A 16,946-nucleotide genomic window follows, 5' to 3' on the forward strand; every position below is an offset into this window, starting at 1 on the left:
TGTAGTGTGCTACGAGGACACATCAGAAAGTCCATGGCAAGTTGCACTCTTACCCTTGAAAGAGGCTATTTCTTTCTTAAAACCAGGAGCACATCAAAATCCCTCTTCCACTCGTCTGACAGCATCACATTCAGAGGGAGCTGGAGGTGGAGGGTATACAAAGCAGCATTTTATTCTCCTTACTTGAAATAAGAACTCAGGAATGCAAAACTATCCTGGAAAATGACTTCATCCTTCTGGAAACCGATACTGCTCTCTTCTCCTTTCCTTTCAATGCTGGGAGGAGGGGAGTAGTTACAAAGATTTATGTACCAACAAGCCTGATGTGTAATAGTGGAAAATTCGGAAGAACCTAAATGTACATCACAAGGGGAGTGCCTGGTTGAACTATGATGAGAACATTCCACGCTATGGAAGATCTGCCTGCCTGTCTATGAAAAAGCAGTGAGGTGACACCTCTGTACTGACACAGAAGGCTTTCCACACCTTTCCACACAGTATGCTTTCCATACTAAGCAGGAAAATGCAAACCGCTACAATGTGACTCAGTTTGGTTAAAAAAAATGTGTATACGTTATATTAATGCAGAGAACGGCTGTTTTACCGTGGTCACCTCTAACACATAGTGAAGGAGGTTTATGAATCCTTTACCATGAGAAGGTATTTAGGGACTATCTGTACAATAAAATACCAAAAAAAAAAAAAAAACATTAACAAAGAAAAACATGTATGTATCAGTAGCCTCTCCGGATAGCAGGCATCTTTCTGGAAAGGGACCAGGAGGCTCCCTTGGTGCTTTGGCTTTAAATGTGAGCTGAGGATGTGCTGTTTTGGGACCTTTGCCCTGAGACCCTAAGTATCAGCCCATTCTTATAGACACCCCTGAAAAGAAGAATCAGCTTTGCCACCTGGTACTTGCTGAAGGGCAACCCGAACACATTCCCAAAGATGTGCCTACAACACAGCCATGACAGAGCAGATGACTTAAGCCACCTGGCTGCTGACTCAGTTGGAGGAAACACGAGGGGAACTGGGAACTCACAGCATTGGAAGCAGCTGCAGCTCTCCCTGTCCCCTGGCTCACTGGGGCTGGCCCAGCGCCTGCCCTGTAAATGACAGCAGCAGAGCAGAGCTAACCCCAAGGGACCAAGTCCCTCAGTCCAGAACTACAGCTGCCTGCTGGGAGGGCAGCAGGGTGAGAAGGCTCCCTGGGCGGACCAGGCACCCTTCCCCAGGGGTCCAGTTGCTGCCCCTGCTGTTCATCTGGTCCAGCCACCCTGGCTCCGGGCATGAAGCATCCTGGTGGGAGATAGGAGCTCTGCTCTCCCAGCGTCTCCTAAGACACCAGGCTAGGGCACCAGAGAGTCAAAGCAGTCCCTGAGGGAGGACATCTCGGTCCCAGGTCCTCAGTAGCCCTAAGCCGAGGGTACTGCAGACCCATTAAAAGACCGCAAGAACAAGAATCCCATTCAGAGTCTGGTCTGTTGAAAAGTAGCATGCTTAGGGAATTAGTTTCTTCAACAATTTAGATAAATATTCCTAGAATTTCAGAGCTTGAAGGCTATGTAGCCTAATTATGCTTGTAATTCTACACAGAGTTGTCAGTCAGCTATTTCCTAAACTAACTCGCTAACTCTCTCTCGATATAGATACAGATAGAAATATAAATATAGATATAGATATACCTCCAGGTGAAAGGGGCTGCACCTCTAGAGGCATCTGGGGACAGGTGTGGTAGAAATGAAGGTCCTTCTGTGGCACAGAGCTCTGACCTCCTGCACCTACCATATGGCGACACTCACGTGTTCTAGGGAGCCATACGGAATGACACTCATCCACCTCCCACTGAGCCTTTCAACATTTCAAACACAGATTCTTCCTTGCCGTAAAAATACTGCGAAAGGAAATTAGTGCAAAAGGAAATCTGAGGTACTTGCAATACAACCTATGCTTACAAGTCAAGTGGGGCAACTGAACGGGGTTCATCATGAATGGTAACCAGCTTCTCCCTCCTGGCATCAGATGGTTGCTCCACGACAGGGTTCATGTCTCCCTGACTCCTGGGTCCTCAGTGCCCAGCACTGGGTCCGGCCCACAGCTGGTACTCAAGAAACATTTGCTGAAGGGAAAGGTTATCTCCAGGACCCATGCTACTTGGCGGTTTTCCTTCCAACCGGAAGCCTCAACTCCCGGCCATCTGGAAGGCGGAGGGAAAGCCTTGACTATCTATGCCTGCCCAGTGACAAGGAAAACTGAAGACTGCCTTCCAAAATGAATTTGGCGACTTCCTGCCAAGTTGAACAACTTAGTGGTGTGGATCACAAAATCAAGCTCACTGTAACCTTTTCCTAACCAACTCTTCCCTCAACTTCACCATTTCCATCAACATCATTCTCCAATCACCCAGGCCTGTAGCCTTTCTGATAGCTCTGATCAGTCTCGGCCCTTTGCGGCCGATGAAAAGCTAGGGGCCCAAGAGTGGATCATTACTCCTTGATCTTGGAAATTTCCCATCCTTTCCCTTCTGGTCTTGGCGCCCACCCTCGCACAAGACCTCAACTGATGCCTCATCCTTATGGCATCCTGCCTAGCTCCAACTCCCCTCCTTCACAGACCCTACATGTACCCTCAGGCTATTACTTATTAAGGGCTGTTTTCAACCAGTCCAGCCTCTGCTCAAATAATAACTTTGCACTTTTTAAACCATCAAGTCTGTACTCCTCTGTTCTCACTAACCCAGGCCCATATTCACTCTCATATTCCAGGAACCCTGACTAATCCTCCTGCCTCAGTCAGGACACTCCTCGCTGTTTCTCTCCTTCCAGGAACACGTACCATTCTCTGACATCCCAAAATCTTGGCAAAGGTTTCACCTCTGCTTATCCAAATCCCACCCACGGGCAGGGGCTCAGGGCCAGCCCAATCTCTCACATAAGCTTTCCCCAGTGTCCAGCCCCACCAGCCTCCTTCCCCACAGAGCTGTGTCTAGCCTCATACGCTGCCTTCCTCTTGACTCATAAACACTCTCTCCTGCGCTCAAAGTCAGAAGAGATGATGAGGAAGACCAGCTGTTTATTAGCCACGTGATCTTGACCAAACCACCAGACTCTCAGAATCTCACAGAACTGTTATTAGGATAAAGGAGAGTTTACATGAAGGGGACTCGTTCATCTCACACTCAAAATAAGGCCATCCACGTAGAGGATTTGGGTATCCCTTCTAATACTGGCCAAGAACAGTTATTTCCCATTATTCACAACCCTGCACAGGTAAAGTCTCAGTACACATCAACTAAATGTAAGATAAGGGAGGAAGCACTTTTCATGGGCTAGTTTTCTTCACGTCCTCCGTTTAGCCACTCGGGAGCTTCTCTGATACAAATTTTGGGTGACTGCAGAAATGTGTGGGAGGGAAAAGAGAGGCAAATCTGGTGACAACGGCGCCGGTCTTAAGAGTGGGACTTGAACACTAAGCCAGAGTCGGGATCAGTGGGCAGCAGGGAACAGAAACGGGTAGCAGGGATGCGAGAAGGGTCCACAGCAGGGGGGAAAAAGGGAGCACGCGAACAAAGAATGCTGCGGCCCATCAACTCGGGCTACCTTCCTTCCCAACGTTCACGCCCATGACAACGGCGGGCACCGCCAGGGACGCGCGGTAAATCATTTCTCGCCAGAGACCCGGGCACCTCTGATAACGCCGGTCCAGCCCGCCCCGCTGCCGCTGGCCCCGGGCCTTACCAATCGAGATTTCCTGTGCGAAGGCCAGCGAGATGAGCAGCAGCGGCAACCCCACGGCGATGCACGTGACCATCTTGTCCACGGCCAGCTCCAGCCGCAGCCCCTTGAACTTGGGCTCCGAGGGCTCCTTCAGCAAGAAGTCTGAGAAGACGTACTCGGTGGCCAGGTGAGCAATGGCCATGGCTGCGGCGCACCGGGCTGGGCCAGGAAGGCTCACAAGGGCAGGCCCGGGTACCCCCGGCGTCGGGAGGGCGGCGCGGCGCCTTCACCCTGTCACTGACCGAGCCCGCGGCTTTCGCTTTCCCTTTGCCGGCTCCCCAGTTGCTTCCACATCCCACTGGTCTTTGTGTCTCGAAGCGCCGCAGCTGTCTTCTCTGGGCGCCTGGCCTGGCGGCTCCCGGGACTGCTCCGGGCGCACGGGATCGCGCCTGCTCCTCCGCCGCGGGCCTGGGGCAGAGCCGCACCCGCAGGTCCCCGGGATGCGCGCGCCCGAGGGCGCGAGACCCAACCGCGGAACAAAGCACTAGCCTCGCCGCGGCTCCGCCGCTGCGCCCTGGCGACCAGCCCGTGCGCTCTCGGCCAGCTCCGCTGCGCTCTTCCGGAACCTCGGAGGAGCCGGAGTAATGCGGGGCTTGGAGTTTCCGGAAGCTGAGGCGACGCGGGGCGGGTGCGCGCGGCAGCATCCAGCGACCCTGGGATCCACCCCCAGCAAAGAGAGCTTCCCGGCGAGCGGTACCTCGTCAAATGCTCGCGCCTCTCCCCAACCTCATTCTCTCCACTTCCTGGCACCCGGGATTTTTGAAATCATTTCTGAAAGCGACCTGTTACCCTGTGGACAGGATGGCCCCCTTTTACGCCTCACCCCCAACATTTCTACGTGGCGGAATCAGGTTAAAAGGAGGTGCGAACGCTTCAGAGCAACGGGGCCCTAAAAGGCTATCGAGCGGGTTAGACCAAGCCGGTGCGGAAGAGGGAACTCTGGACTCTTCCAGAAGCACTGCGCGACAGGGAAGTGCGGGGTCAGTGGTGATGAGCCCTGCGTCTGACTAGGTCTCAGGTGTCCTAGAGACCTAGGCTCCATGGGAGCCTCGGTCTGGGAGCCAGCAGTGGGTGTCTGCGGGAAGCGGGTGTTGGGGGAGAGCTACTTCTGAACCACTTTCAGGTAGTGGATGCTGAGAAATAGTCAAGAGACGCTCTAATCAGCAACATTTGGGGGCAGACAGGACCTTTGAACGTGAGGGCTCCTTGGGGCTGGGCTGCCTTTTCTGCTCTTTGTACATGGGCAGGTCCGTGCACGCAAGCCTCTTCTTTGTGCCCTCAACTGCCATATGTACATCTCCACCCTGCCCTGCCCTCTGAGCCCTCATCCAATGGCCTACATGACTCTCCACTTAGATGACTCACAGGACCAGGACCACACAATGGCCAGGACAGCAATCCTTATCTTCATCTCAGCCTGAACTCCAGTCTTCCCCATCTTGCTCAATGCACCACCCGTATGCCCAAAGCAGAAAGCAGGAGTGCCCTGTGTAACATTGCAATCTCTCCCCAGGTGCCATAACCAATTTCCAAATCCTGTGGCTTCTCTCTCCTAAATGTAGAAAATCTCATAGTTTTTCTCCACCTGCACTGCCCACGCTCCTTGCCACCATCCTCTCTCCTAACTGCATGCAGGTTATGTCCAGGCCCGCAGCCACTCTCCCCCATGGCTGCCAGAGGGAGCTTTTAAAAGCTCCCATCTGATCCTTTCACTCCCCTACTTAAAGTGTACATTGTTTTTAGGATAAAATCCAAATTTCTTAACATGGCCACTGCCTGCCTTATCAGCTTCACTACTTTCCCGTCAGTTCTTCAAGTTAGCCAGCCCCATGCCTCCTCCAGACCTTCCCCTGCCCAAAACACTTCCACGGTAGCCTCTTTGCCTGGCCAACTCAGATTCACCCTCCTGATCTCTACTGGGTGCCACTTCCCAGGAGAGTCTTCCCTGATAATACTAAACTAGATTAGGTCCCTTTGTTAAGTATTCTTGTAATACTAGCTGTGGGCCTTGGGAAAGTTACTTGCCCCTCCTGCACCTCAGTTTTTTCATCTGTAAAGTGTTTATACTGCTTAGGATTGAGATAAAGATCAAAAGTTAATATATGTAAAGCGCCTAGGACATTGCCCGGCAATTGATGAGTGCTATGTAAATGTTATCCATTACTGTTGCCCTCTAGTTTTCCTTCTTAATGAAAATCACAATTATGATTCAACAAGTATGTGTTTGTCCATTTATTTAACGTTTGTCTCCCCCTTTATATGGTAAGCTTCATGAGGGCAGGTCCACACCCGTGTATACCAACCACTCTCATCTCCAGCACTTAGCACAAATTCCTGACACATAGTAGGTATTTTAATAAAGGTTTATTAAATGAAGGAATCTGAAAATCTTTCACTTTGAAAATTGTTTAAAAACAGGTGGCCCAACTTACACTCATTTTGCCATACATTCAAGGCATGTATTAGAGGGTAGTGATGGGCCAGGTCTGGGCTCGATGGATGGGGAAGCAAAGATGAAGTGACACATTCCATTTCCTTAAAGATCTCATGGCTTAGTAAGAGAAATAAGGCAATGTACACAATTAACTATGATACATGTTAGAAAGTGTAAGTAATATTGAGAAATGTGGGGTATACCAAGGGGTGTGCATAAAAAGATGGGGCCTGGTGGGATGCATCCGTTTGTGGCAGGCAGAGCTGGCACAGGCACTTTCTAGGAGGGAGTGAAAGCACGGATGCCTTGCCCCTTCTCTCCTTGTCAGAATCTACGTATCCAACAGGCTCCCATGTCCCTTCTTCCGGATGCCTTCCAGGAGCCCCCAGTTGTGATGAATCATTCTCTCCCTTATCCCTTTCTTCTATTCTAGCATTTAGCTCATTTTGCCTTGCGTGATGGTTGATTGCATGTCTCCTTTCTCATTAGATATCACGTTCCTCTGAGGATCTGGATGGAATCCCAACAGTTTTGTCAGTTACCCTCAGCCCTGGCAGAGTTGTTCAAATTTAGCAGGAAGTCAATCCACCTGTGTTGAATTTACAACAGAGGCAAGAAAGAGAACTTGTTAGGAAATGGGAGGTGGAGACCTCTGACACTGGTATAGGGAAGAGGAAGGTGAGGGAGATAAAAGTGAAGGGGTTGGGGCCAGAGAAGATAGTCTGGAATCTTTTTTTTTTTTTTTCAGTAGGCATTAGGGAGATTTTGGACGGGAGCAATATACAGAGAGCTGCGCTTTAAAAAGATTAGTCTTCCAGCCACATGTAGAGTGGATTGAAATGCAGAGTGGAGGTGGAGAGGCCATGTAAGAGGCTGCTGAGATTTTGCACATGAGAAGTAATCAGAGCCCAAACTGGCACCTTGTCTTTGAGAACAGTCACGAATGGCACAGAAAAGAGTGGTGGTACGCCCCCAGCCTCCTGTCCGCATGCTGTGGGGCTCAGCACCTCTCCCACCCGGTGCCCCAGATGGCATCGTCAGGGCACTGGCTGGACAGGGGCTGACCATGACCCTAGTGGAGCCCCTGGCCAGAAAGGCCCGGAGCCGCCCCTCTCCCCTACATCAGGTGCTCAGCTGCGAGATGAAGAATTTATTTTTTTAGTTGATTTTGTCTTGGGCCTGGGATGCTGGCCTGTGAGGGGCCTGGGGGGTGGCAGGACAACTCAGGAGGGAGCTGGGGGTGGTGGTGAGATAGCCCTGGGACCTGGGACCCTTTGCTGCAGTGCTGCAAAGCTTGCACGTGGACACACCTCTCCTCAAGCTACAAAATACAAAGAAACTCTATGGGACTAAAAATAACTGTGTGCATGCACAGTTGAGGCAAATTCTGGACCAAAAGCTACAAAAGAGAAAAACAAAAACAACTGCCACTTCTGAAGGACGGGGAGCAAAAACAGGGTGTTGGGAGCAAAAGCAGGGTACTGCACATGCCTCCTGCACACAGCACCACCTAAGGGGTGGGCAAGACACCCAAGCCACCCCTCTGGCCTGACCCCTGGACACACCCCTACCCTCACCCCATGTAACGAGCAAGCAAGCAAGGGAAACTGTGGTTTGTGCTCACTTCCCCCTGCTACAGCAGGGGCCACGATAAAGCCTTCCTGAATTTCTTGTCTGGCCTCTAGTCAATTTCTATTGATTGGGGAAGGCCAAGAACCCTGGTCGGTCTCAGTGGCATGTCAGGGCTGCCCCCTTCAGGGACCGGGAGCCCGCGATGGGAGGGGCCGGGGTCCACCCTCCAGTCAAAGGTCAACATGCACTTTCTCCTGTATCCCGACAAATCTGTATTTTACTATGATTACTGTAACTAGCGAGTATATTATCAGGAACCCTCGGGCTCATTTAAAACAAAGTATGTTGTGTGTGGGAGTGAGGGAGTGTGCGGGCAGGAAAGCGAGGGCGCCAGCGTGCCCGTTGGTCTGTGCGTGAGCGGGTAAACGTGCGAGTGTGTGCGTGAGTGGGCACGGGGTGAGGCTGGGCGTGGGCGCCAGCGTGCCAGCGAGGGCAGGAATCCAACGCAATAACCACGTCTCCTCCAGGCCAACCCCGCCTCCCGCCCCCAGGGCCCGGGCCGGCGCTGGGCGGGGCTGTCCCCATTACCTCAGCCACGGCGACAACGTGACCGTATTAACAAGGTAGCACCGAGCCTATCAATAAAGATTATTCTGATTTAAAAAAAAAAAAAAAAAAAAAGAGTGGTGGTTAAGGGAGCCGTTTTTCCTACTGCAAAAGTCAGATCAAATAATCCAATGTGTGCCAAGTTTCTCTGGAAGGAAATGAGAAAGTAAGAAGGGCCTGGGTTCAACTCCTGGACTGGCCACTTACTTGCTATGTGACCAAAGGTATATCACTGAGAATCTCTATGTCTCAATGTCCTCATTTGCCAAATAAGGGTAAGACCGCCTACCTCATTGGGTTGTTGTAAGGATTACATGTGATCATATATGTAACAGTGCCTGCCACATCATGGGCACTTAGATTTTTTTTTTAAACATCTTTATTGGAGTATAATTGCTTTACATCGTTGTGTTAGTTTCTGCTGTATAACAAAGTGAATCAGCTATACGTATACATATATCCCCATATGCCCTCCCTCTTGCATTCCCCTCCCACCCTCCCTATCCCAGCCCTCTAGTTGGTCACAAAGCACGGAGCTGATCTCCCTGTGCTATGCTGCTGCTTCCCACTAGCTATCTATTTTACATTTGGTGGTGTATATATGTCCATGCCACTCTCTCACTTCATCCCAGCTTACACTTCCTCCTCCCCGGGGCACTTAGCTTTTCATAGCTGTCACTACCAATCTCAGGAGTTTAAGGTATCACATGAGAGTGTGTATAATGTTGCTTTTTTAAAAAATAGACTTTAATTTTTAGAACAGTTTCAGAATTACTAAAAAATTGAGTAGATGGTACAAGACGCCTGTAGCGGTTTCCCCTATATGGTACATTTGGTACAATTAGCAAACCAATATTGATAAATTAATATTAATTAAAGTCTAGTTTATTCAGATTTCCCTAATTTTTACCTACTATCCTTCTTCTGTTCTAGGATCCCATACAGGATACCATATTATGTTTCGTTGTCTTGTCTCCTTAGCTCCCCTTAGCCGTGAAAGTTTCTTGGGATTTCCTTATTTTTGATGACATTGCTTTTTATAATTATAACGTGCATTAAATAACATATCCTCCTCCAAATCCTCCCTTCCCCCACTCCTTATCCCAGTGTCAATAGTTAGAAGGCCAAAGCAGCTGTGGGCTTCACAACTATGGTGCCAGAACTCTGTTTTGTCTGTTTGGTATCCTTGACACTTGACATTTGAATATGAGATCTTTTGTGACCCAAATAGTCAAAGTCAAGATAGTTAAGCCCTGTTCTGCCTGTTCTGTTTATATATTCATTTACTCATTCCAGTAATATTTGCTGAGCAACTATTACGTATCTACACTATGGTCTGTGCTGGGGATGCAGCAGTGAGCAAAACAGGTCTGGGGTCCTTGCTTCCATGGAACCTACATTTCAGTCAAAGAAGCAGACAAAAATCAAACTAACAAGTAAAATGGATATGTCCCGTGATATGTGCTACAAAGGAAAATAATGGAAATTGGAAATAACAGGGGGAGGGGCCCACTTTAGAAAGGGCAGTCTGGGGAGCTCACATCTGAAGTAGGAAAGGCAGGAAAGGGGATGAGGGTGCTGGAGAGAAAGAGCATTCCAGGCACAGAAAGCAGTAGGTGCAAAGGCTCTGAGGCAAGAAGAAACTAGCAGGGCACAGGAGCTGATAAAAGCTGGAGCAGAGAGGAGCCAGAGATAAAGCTGGAGAGGAGGACAGGTTGGGCAGCCAAATCGGTCTGAGTCTTATTGACGAAGGTAAGGAGTTTGGATATTATTGAAAGTGAAGTGGAAAGACAGTAAAGGAGATTCACCAAGGAAGTGATGTGATCAGATGTGGAAGAACACTGCTGCAGCTGTGTTGACTGTGGCTGGAAGGGACAGGAGTGACAAAGGGAGAGACTGGTTAGGGGACTGCTGCCGTGATCTGCTTGAACAGGATTTGTTGTCTGCAACCCAAGGAGGAACACGTTTTGAATTTATTAGCATAAAGATGGTTTTCAGATCCATGAGGATGAGTGAAATAACCTATGGAGAGGGTGTAACAAATTACCACAAACTTAGTGGCACACATTTATCCTCTAACGGTTCTGGAAATCTTTAGTCCGAAATCAGTTTCAATGGAATAAAATCAGGGTGCCAGCAGGACGAAGCTCCCTCCAGAGGCTCTAGGGGGGAATGCATTCCTGTGCCTTTTCCAGCTTTTAGAGCAGCATTCCTCCATCTCCAAAGCCAGCAGCTCAGCATCTTACTTCAGTTGTCACACAGCCTCCTTCTGTAGTCAAATCTCCCTCTGTCTCTCTCTTATAAGAACACTTGTGATTACATTTAGGGCCAATCTAGGTAATCCAGTATAAACTTCCCATCTCAAGATTTTTAACTTAATCATAGCTACAAAGTCTTTTTGCTATATAAGATAACATTCACAGGTTCAGGGATTAGGCCATGGCATCTATGGAGATATTATTCAGCCCACCCCGGAGGGCAAAAGGGAGAAGAGGGCCCAGTTCAAGCCCTGGGTCATGCTAACATTTAAGTCAGAGGGAGAAGAAGGAACTAGCAAGAGACTGAGAGGGAATAGCCACTGAGGAAGAAGGAAGGCTGGCAGGTCATGTTGTAGAGCCAAGGAACGAGAGGGTACCTAAAAGGAAGGAGCTGCCAACGGTTACCGAGATGTTAAGTAAAATAAAGATGGGGAAGAAGCCACAGGAAACGGAATCATTTCCATTATGATTATTATGGTTCTTATGGTTTTGATAACAGCAGATTGGGATGCAAAGTCGGGGTGGGGCAGGGCCCTCTGGATGGGAAGCCATTGGAATGGGTGGAGGGATGCCTAGGGTGAGGTGATATAGACAGTGTGTGGACAGTACTTTCAGTTCTGCTATCAAGGGCCCAGAGAAACTGGGTTGGAGGAGGTTATGGAGTTAAAGACAGTGGCTCTTTGTTTGTTTTCTGTTTTTAATGGAGGGTATTGTTGATGACTTCATGCAGGAGGGAAAACTGATAAGTGAGGGAATGGAGTTCTTGGGAAAGCAAGAAGAGATGAGGCCCAGAATTAAGGGAGAGATTGGCCCTGCTAGGAGCAGGGACACTTCTTCTATTGTAACAGGAGGAAAAGATGTGTATAAATGTGGTTGATTAGAATGAAGAAATGTGGTACATTTGAGGAAACAATGTTTGGGGAGAGTGTGTTATCTGTAGAGATATATTGTGACTTTGTTTCATTTCTTCTAACAAGTATAACTAGGATAGTTGCTAAATATCTAAAAGATAATTCTCCTGTAACTAAACACCTGCTCCCGGTAAAATAAATTACCTATCACTGTACCTGGGGTAGGGGGTTGAAAAAAAAACATGCAAATAGCCATCTTTATAATATGTGAAACTTTATTAAAAAGAGAAACAGTATAATCAAACTACTTTGTGGTTTCATTTTCATTAAAAAAATAAACTAAGCGAGAAGGAAAAAACTTATAACTAAATAATTTGTTGTCTAGGTGAGTTATAAGTAAGTCATTTATCATGATTATTATTATGAAAATATATAGCCTACACATGTCTGAAAACTGTAGAGCACGTACTACAAAATCACATTATCAGTGGTTAGCAGGCTGGAATTCAAAATCCTTGGGTACCATGTTTGATATGACATTCAAGCAATTTATGAACAGAACTATTAGCATTCGCATCCTGTTTTATGTAAGACTATAGCCTCTATCAAAATACCCGTTTCCCCTCACCAAGATGAAGATGAGAAAGTATGAAAGGTCCCTCCACCAGAGTATTTTTTAGGTCCTACTTATTCACCTGGACAGCTAAATGATCCACTGCTAAGGCAGATGTACTAGTATCACTCATCTGGCAGCAGCGTGGGCTAAGGGCAATTTCTCAGTCTAGTAATAAATGTTGCCTTTATCAATCTTACACCTAAAGCTTAGGCATGCATATAGAGAGCATGGATTGCCTCGTAATGGGTTGAGTTTAGTTGTTCAATATTTTATTTTGTATTTGAGACTTGAAAACTGTAATACATATCTCAGAGCTGATTTGTTGGTTTAAAAAATTGCCACCGGGACAATTTTGCCTTTTTTTTTCTCTCCTCTTCCCATCAGAGGTTATGTTTTTAAGAGGCATGGACTCAAGGATTTTGTGAGATCCCTTCTCCTCCCAGCCAGTCAGCTGCATCCACTAATTCTTCCTGGTGTTTTTTTACACGATGAGATTGTCTTTATTTCATAAAAGATGGAGACTGGGAAAGATCCTCCTAACTGAATGAAAAATCAGACTCAAGATTCAAGGTCAGACTTGCCTCCTGCAAAGTCCCCCCCCTCCCCTTAGAAGCTCCCACTAAACTCTCAGGAAGTGTCTTGACCCACAGTGGGAGAACTAGCCTGCTATTTCAGATTCCAGCCCTCCACATTCTGAAATACAAATACAAATTCTCTAGTTGATTTTTGAAAATACAAACATTGCCACAGAAACATCTTGTAAAAATGTGTAACATGAAGTGAGTCGTAAACATTTAAGTATCTCTACAGGTTTGCATAAAAATGGCAGAATTTTTAAAAATGCATATAACTCTGCCTTTTGTAGCAAACAGTGCACAAGCTATTTATATGAAAGAGGAAAAGGCCAGGGGAGCTCGCTAAAGCCTCCAAAAATTTCATTTGGTCAAATTCTATCAGCAGATACTGATTTAGACATTTTCATGAACTCCTCAGAAAGTTATTTTTCCTGGAACCACTAAGGGAAGCATGTTACATAACAACGTTGAAAAATCAGCGCCATTCCAGTTAGATGTCTGAGGCAGTGTAACTCTTTCCCGAAATTGTCCATCTAGAGAATGTGACGGTTTGTTAAGGAAGCACTATCTAAGAATTATGAAAGACAGAAAACAAAGATATCTTTCAGAGGGTCTTCCCACTTCAGCGAATTCATTCAGAGAACAGACTGGGTCAGTTTTCTCAGTCATGCCCACTCTTCTTTTTCTCTATTTTATCCTGAGGATTATTCACAGCCCCTTGAAAATAAATAAGTAAAAGCAAATTGCTTTGAATGTGTTCCAGAGGATCAGAGCCTGATCCAGGAAACAGTGTCAGACTTCCTTGGTGAACGATACCCTGGTCCATTTTCCCTACTGAGGAAGACCAGCAGGTCACAGGGCATCCGTGGGGAGCGCACAGGACTGGACTTCCTGATATGCCACCCGCTTCCTTGCAGAGTACAGTGTGAGGGAGAGAATCACCGTGACAATCAGAAGGAGGAGTCCGATGATGAAAAGGATGACCAAGGCTGCTTTGGCTCCTCTGGGACCCAGATTCTTGCCAAAGAAGTAGAGCTGCTCCTTGCCAGGTTCTTCTGTGCAAAAGAAAAGTAAGGTGTCAGGCCTCTGCCTTTCCCTAGGGAGTGAATACTGACCATTCACGTGCAGGATTGGGGGAGGGTATCAATACTATTAGAGGGCGCTGTGGCCGGGTGGGACGCTCCTCCACAAGGAGGCTTGGTGGAGTAAGGAATCCCGTTGTCTGGACAAAGAAGACAATTTGATGGTTTATAAACAATAGAAGTAGATTCTTTTCATGACATGAGTTGTTTCAAGAGTTATGTCATTTCACCAACAAAGACTTTATCCCATCAGTATCTGTAAGTCTTTGTTGGATACTCTCTGTGCTACTTCATGCCAGTACACATGCTGTTTGTACCCCATCCACATTGCAAGTTTCTGCTCACCTGTAAAGATTCATCTATGGAACCTTGGCTCATGTCTCCAAACTGTTAATCATTGCCTCCTGCTGCTGTCAATGAACCCTGTACTCTGCACTCTATCTTGGCATATGTCATATTCTATTATGGTTAAATGTCTGTCTCTCTTACTTGACACTGAGCTCCTTGGGGGCTCTCATGCCTCATATTTTCAGGGTCTACAGGAAGCCTGGTGCTATCTAAGCCAGCATCACTGACAGATAACAGTACCGATGTTTCGAAGGACTGTGTAGGTTGTCTCCATGCCAGCATGGATGTGGTCAGACACATGACAATGTAATAACCATGTCCCTGGGTGATCCGCAAACAGTTCAATGGTTTGGAATGTCCCGGGAAAGAGGTCATATACATCTTCTCGGTAAGATTTATCTATCTGCGGAGAGAAGGGAATAATAAAGATAAGAGCAGAAATCAATAAAATCAAGAATAGGAACATCATAAAGATAAATCAAAGAAACCAAAAGCTGGTTCTTTGAACAGATCGATAAAATTGTTAAACCCTGTGGAAGCCAGCTTGTGATGGCCCCCAAGGATCCCTGCCTCCTGATACTCATAACCTTTGTAGTCCCCGCCTGCATTGTCTGAGGGTTGGTCCTTGAAAGCAGTAGCATATGGCAGAAGTCATGGCATCCTACTTCCAAGAGTCTTAGACCCTCTCTCTCACTCTTTCCCCTTGGATCATTCACTCTGGGGAAAGCCAGCTCCCATGTCATACCCACATGGTGAGGAACTGAAGCCTCTGGCCAACAGTCCTATGAGTGAGCTTGGAAGTGTATCATCCAGCCTCAGTCAAACCTGATGACTGTAGTTTCAGCCGACATCTTGACTGTAGCCTGATGAGAGATGCTGATTCAGAACCAACTAACTAAACTACTTCCAGCCTAACCCAGAGAAATTGTGAGACAATAAGAGTGAGTTGTTTTAGGCCACTATGTTTTGGGGTGATGTGTTATGCAGCAGTAGATAACTAATACAAACCTCTAGACAAACTGACCAAGAAAAAATTTAAAAAACACAAATTACAAATATCAGAGATGAAAGAGGAGATATCATTAAGACTTTATAAACATTGAAAAGGACAATAAAGGAATGTTATGAACAACTGTTTTGTCCATGAATTCTACAACTTAGGTGGTATGGACAATTTGCTTAAGATGAAAACTACCAAAGTTCACTCAAGAAGAAATAGATGACCTGAATAGATTATTTATTCAGGTTAGATCTATTCAGGTTATCTGTTAAAGAAACTGAAATTATATCTATTAAAGAAACTGAAATTGTATTAAGACCTTCCAACAGATTAAACTCCAGGTCCAGATTGCTTCATTGGCAAATTCTACCACACATTTAGAGAAAAAAAATAATACCATTTCTAAACAAACTCTTCCAGAAAACAGAAGAGGACAGAACACTCCCAACTCATTTTATGAGGCCAGCATTAGCCCAATTCTAAAACCACACAAATAATTTACAAGAGAAGAAAGCCACAACCGATATTCTTTATGAACATATATGCAAAAATCCTTAACAAAACACTAGCAAACTAAATCCAGCAATATATAAAAAAGGATAGTGCATCATGACAAAGTAAGGTTTACCGGGGAATGAAAAGCTGGTTCAACATTTGAAAATCAGTCAATGTAATTCACCAATAGACTAAAGAAAGAAAAATATGATCATCGCAATAGATGCAGAAAAAATAGGATTTAACACCTGTTCATGATTAAAACCCTCAGCAAACCGAGAATAGAAGGAAACTTCCTCAACCTGGTAATGGGGTCTACAAAAATCTACAGCTCACTTTATATTCAATGGTGAGTGACTGAATGCTTTCCCCCTAAGATGAATAAGGCAGGGATCTCTACTTTTGCCACTAATGTTCAACATTTTACTGGAGATCCTGACTAGTGCAATAACACCAAAAAGGAGCTGGGGGGCGGGGGGGTGGTGCATACAGATTGAAAGTAAAGAAATAAAAACATCTCTATTGACAGACAACATGATTTGCCATGTAGGAACCCCCGCCCCCCCCAAAAAAAAACCATCTACAAAAAGAAAATCTACAAAAGCTACTAGAATTTGTTCAGCAAAGTTGCAGGATACAAGGTCAATTATACAAAAATCAGTTATATTTCTATATACTGGCATGACAATTAGAAATTGAAATAAAAAGAATACTATTTACACTATCACCAAAACCCATGATATTGGTAATAAACTAACAAAATATATGCAAGATCTGTGTGATGACAACTACAAAATGAAAAAACTCAAAGAAGTTCTAAATAAATAGAGAGATATGCCATGTTTGTGGATTGGAAGTCTCAATATTGTTAAGATATCAATTCTCCCCAAATCAGTGTACAGATTCAATGCAATCTCAATCAAAATCCCAGCACAATTTTAAAAGCTGATTCTAAAATTTATATGGCAAAGATCTAGAATAGCTCAAACAATCACCATCTGATTTCAAGACTTTTTATTACACTAAAGCAATCAAGACAGTGTGGCATTTAAGAAAGGACAGGCATATAAATCAATGTAATAGAACAGAGAGCCCAGAAATAACCCACATGTATATGATCAATATGATTTTGACACAGAGGGAGAAAGGATAGTCTTTTTGCTGAAAGGTGATGGAAGAATTGGACGTCTAGGGACTTCCCTGGTGGTCCAGTGGTTAAGACTCCATGCTTCCAATGCAGGGGGCATGGGTTTGATCCCTGCTTGGGGAACTAAGATCCCACATGCCATTGTGCAGCCAAAAAAAAAAAAAGAAAGAAAGAAAGAAAGAAAAA

General features: G+C 46.0%; 2 protein-coding genes across 3 annotated transcripts in view; both read right to left on the reverse strand.

Annotated features, from left to right (window-relative positions):
- PANX1 (pannexin 1) overlaps positions 1–4,191 on the reverse strand; it is a 37,169-nt gene extending 32,978 nt beyond the window's left edge. The window contains exon 1 of one of the 2 annotated variants that reach the window (XM_082410003.1): positions 3,738–4,191. In XM_082410003.1, coding sequence (XP_082266129.1) covers positions 3,738–3,918 — 181 coding nt within the window. In that variant the 5' untranslated portion in view covers positions 3,919–4,191. The remainder of the gene's footprint in view (positions 1–3,737) is intronic. The other variant, XM_082410004.1, reaches the window with a different exon arrangement.
- A 4,257-nt stretch (positions 4,192–8,448) lies between these two features.
- The window catches only part of HEPHL1 (hephaestin like 1), a 108,916-nt gene continuing 100,418 nt past the window's right edge, over positions 8,449–16,946 (reverse strand). The window contains exons 18-20 of the mRNA XM_082409877.1: positions 14,359–14,521; positions 13,839–13,910; positions 8,449–13,743 (exon numbers count right to left, since the gene is read on the reverse strand). Of these exons, the coding sequence (XP_082266003.1) occupies positions 13,541–13,743; positions 13,839–13,910; positions 14,359–14,521 (438 nt within the window). The 3' untranslated portion in view covers positions 8,449–13,540. The remainder of the gene's footprint in view (positions 13,744–13,838; positions 13,911–14,358; positions 14,522–16,946) is intronic.

This window comes from Balaenoptera physalus (assembly GCF_965194825.1).
Source record: "Balaenoptera physalus genome assembly, chromosome: 10".
Classification (NCBI taxonomy): domain Eukaryota; kingdom Metazoa; phylum Chordata; class Mammalia; order Artiodactyla; family Balaenopteridae; genus Balaenoptera; species Balaenoptera physalus.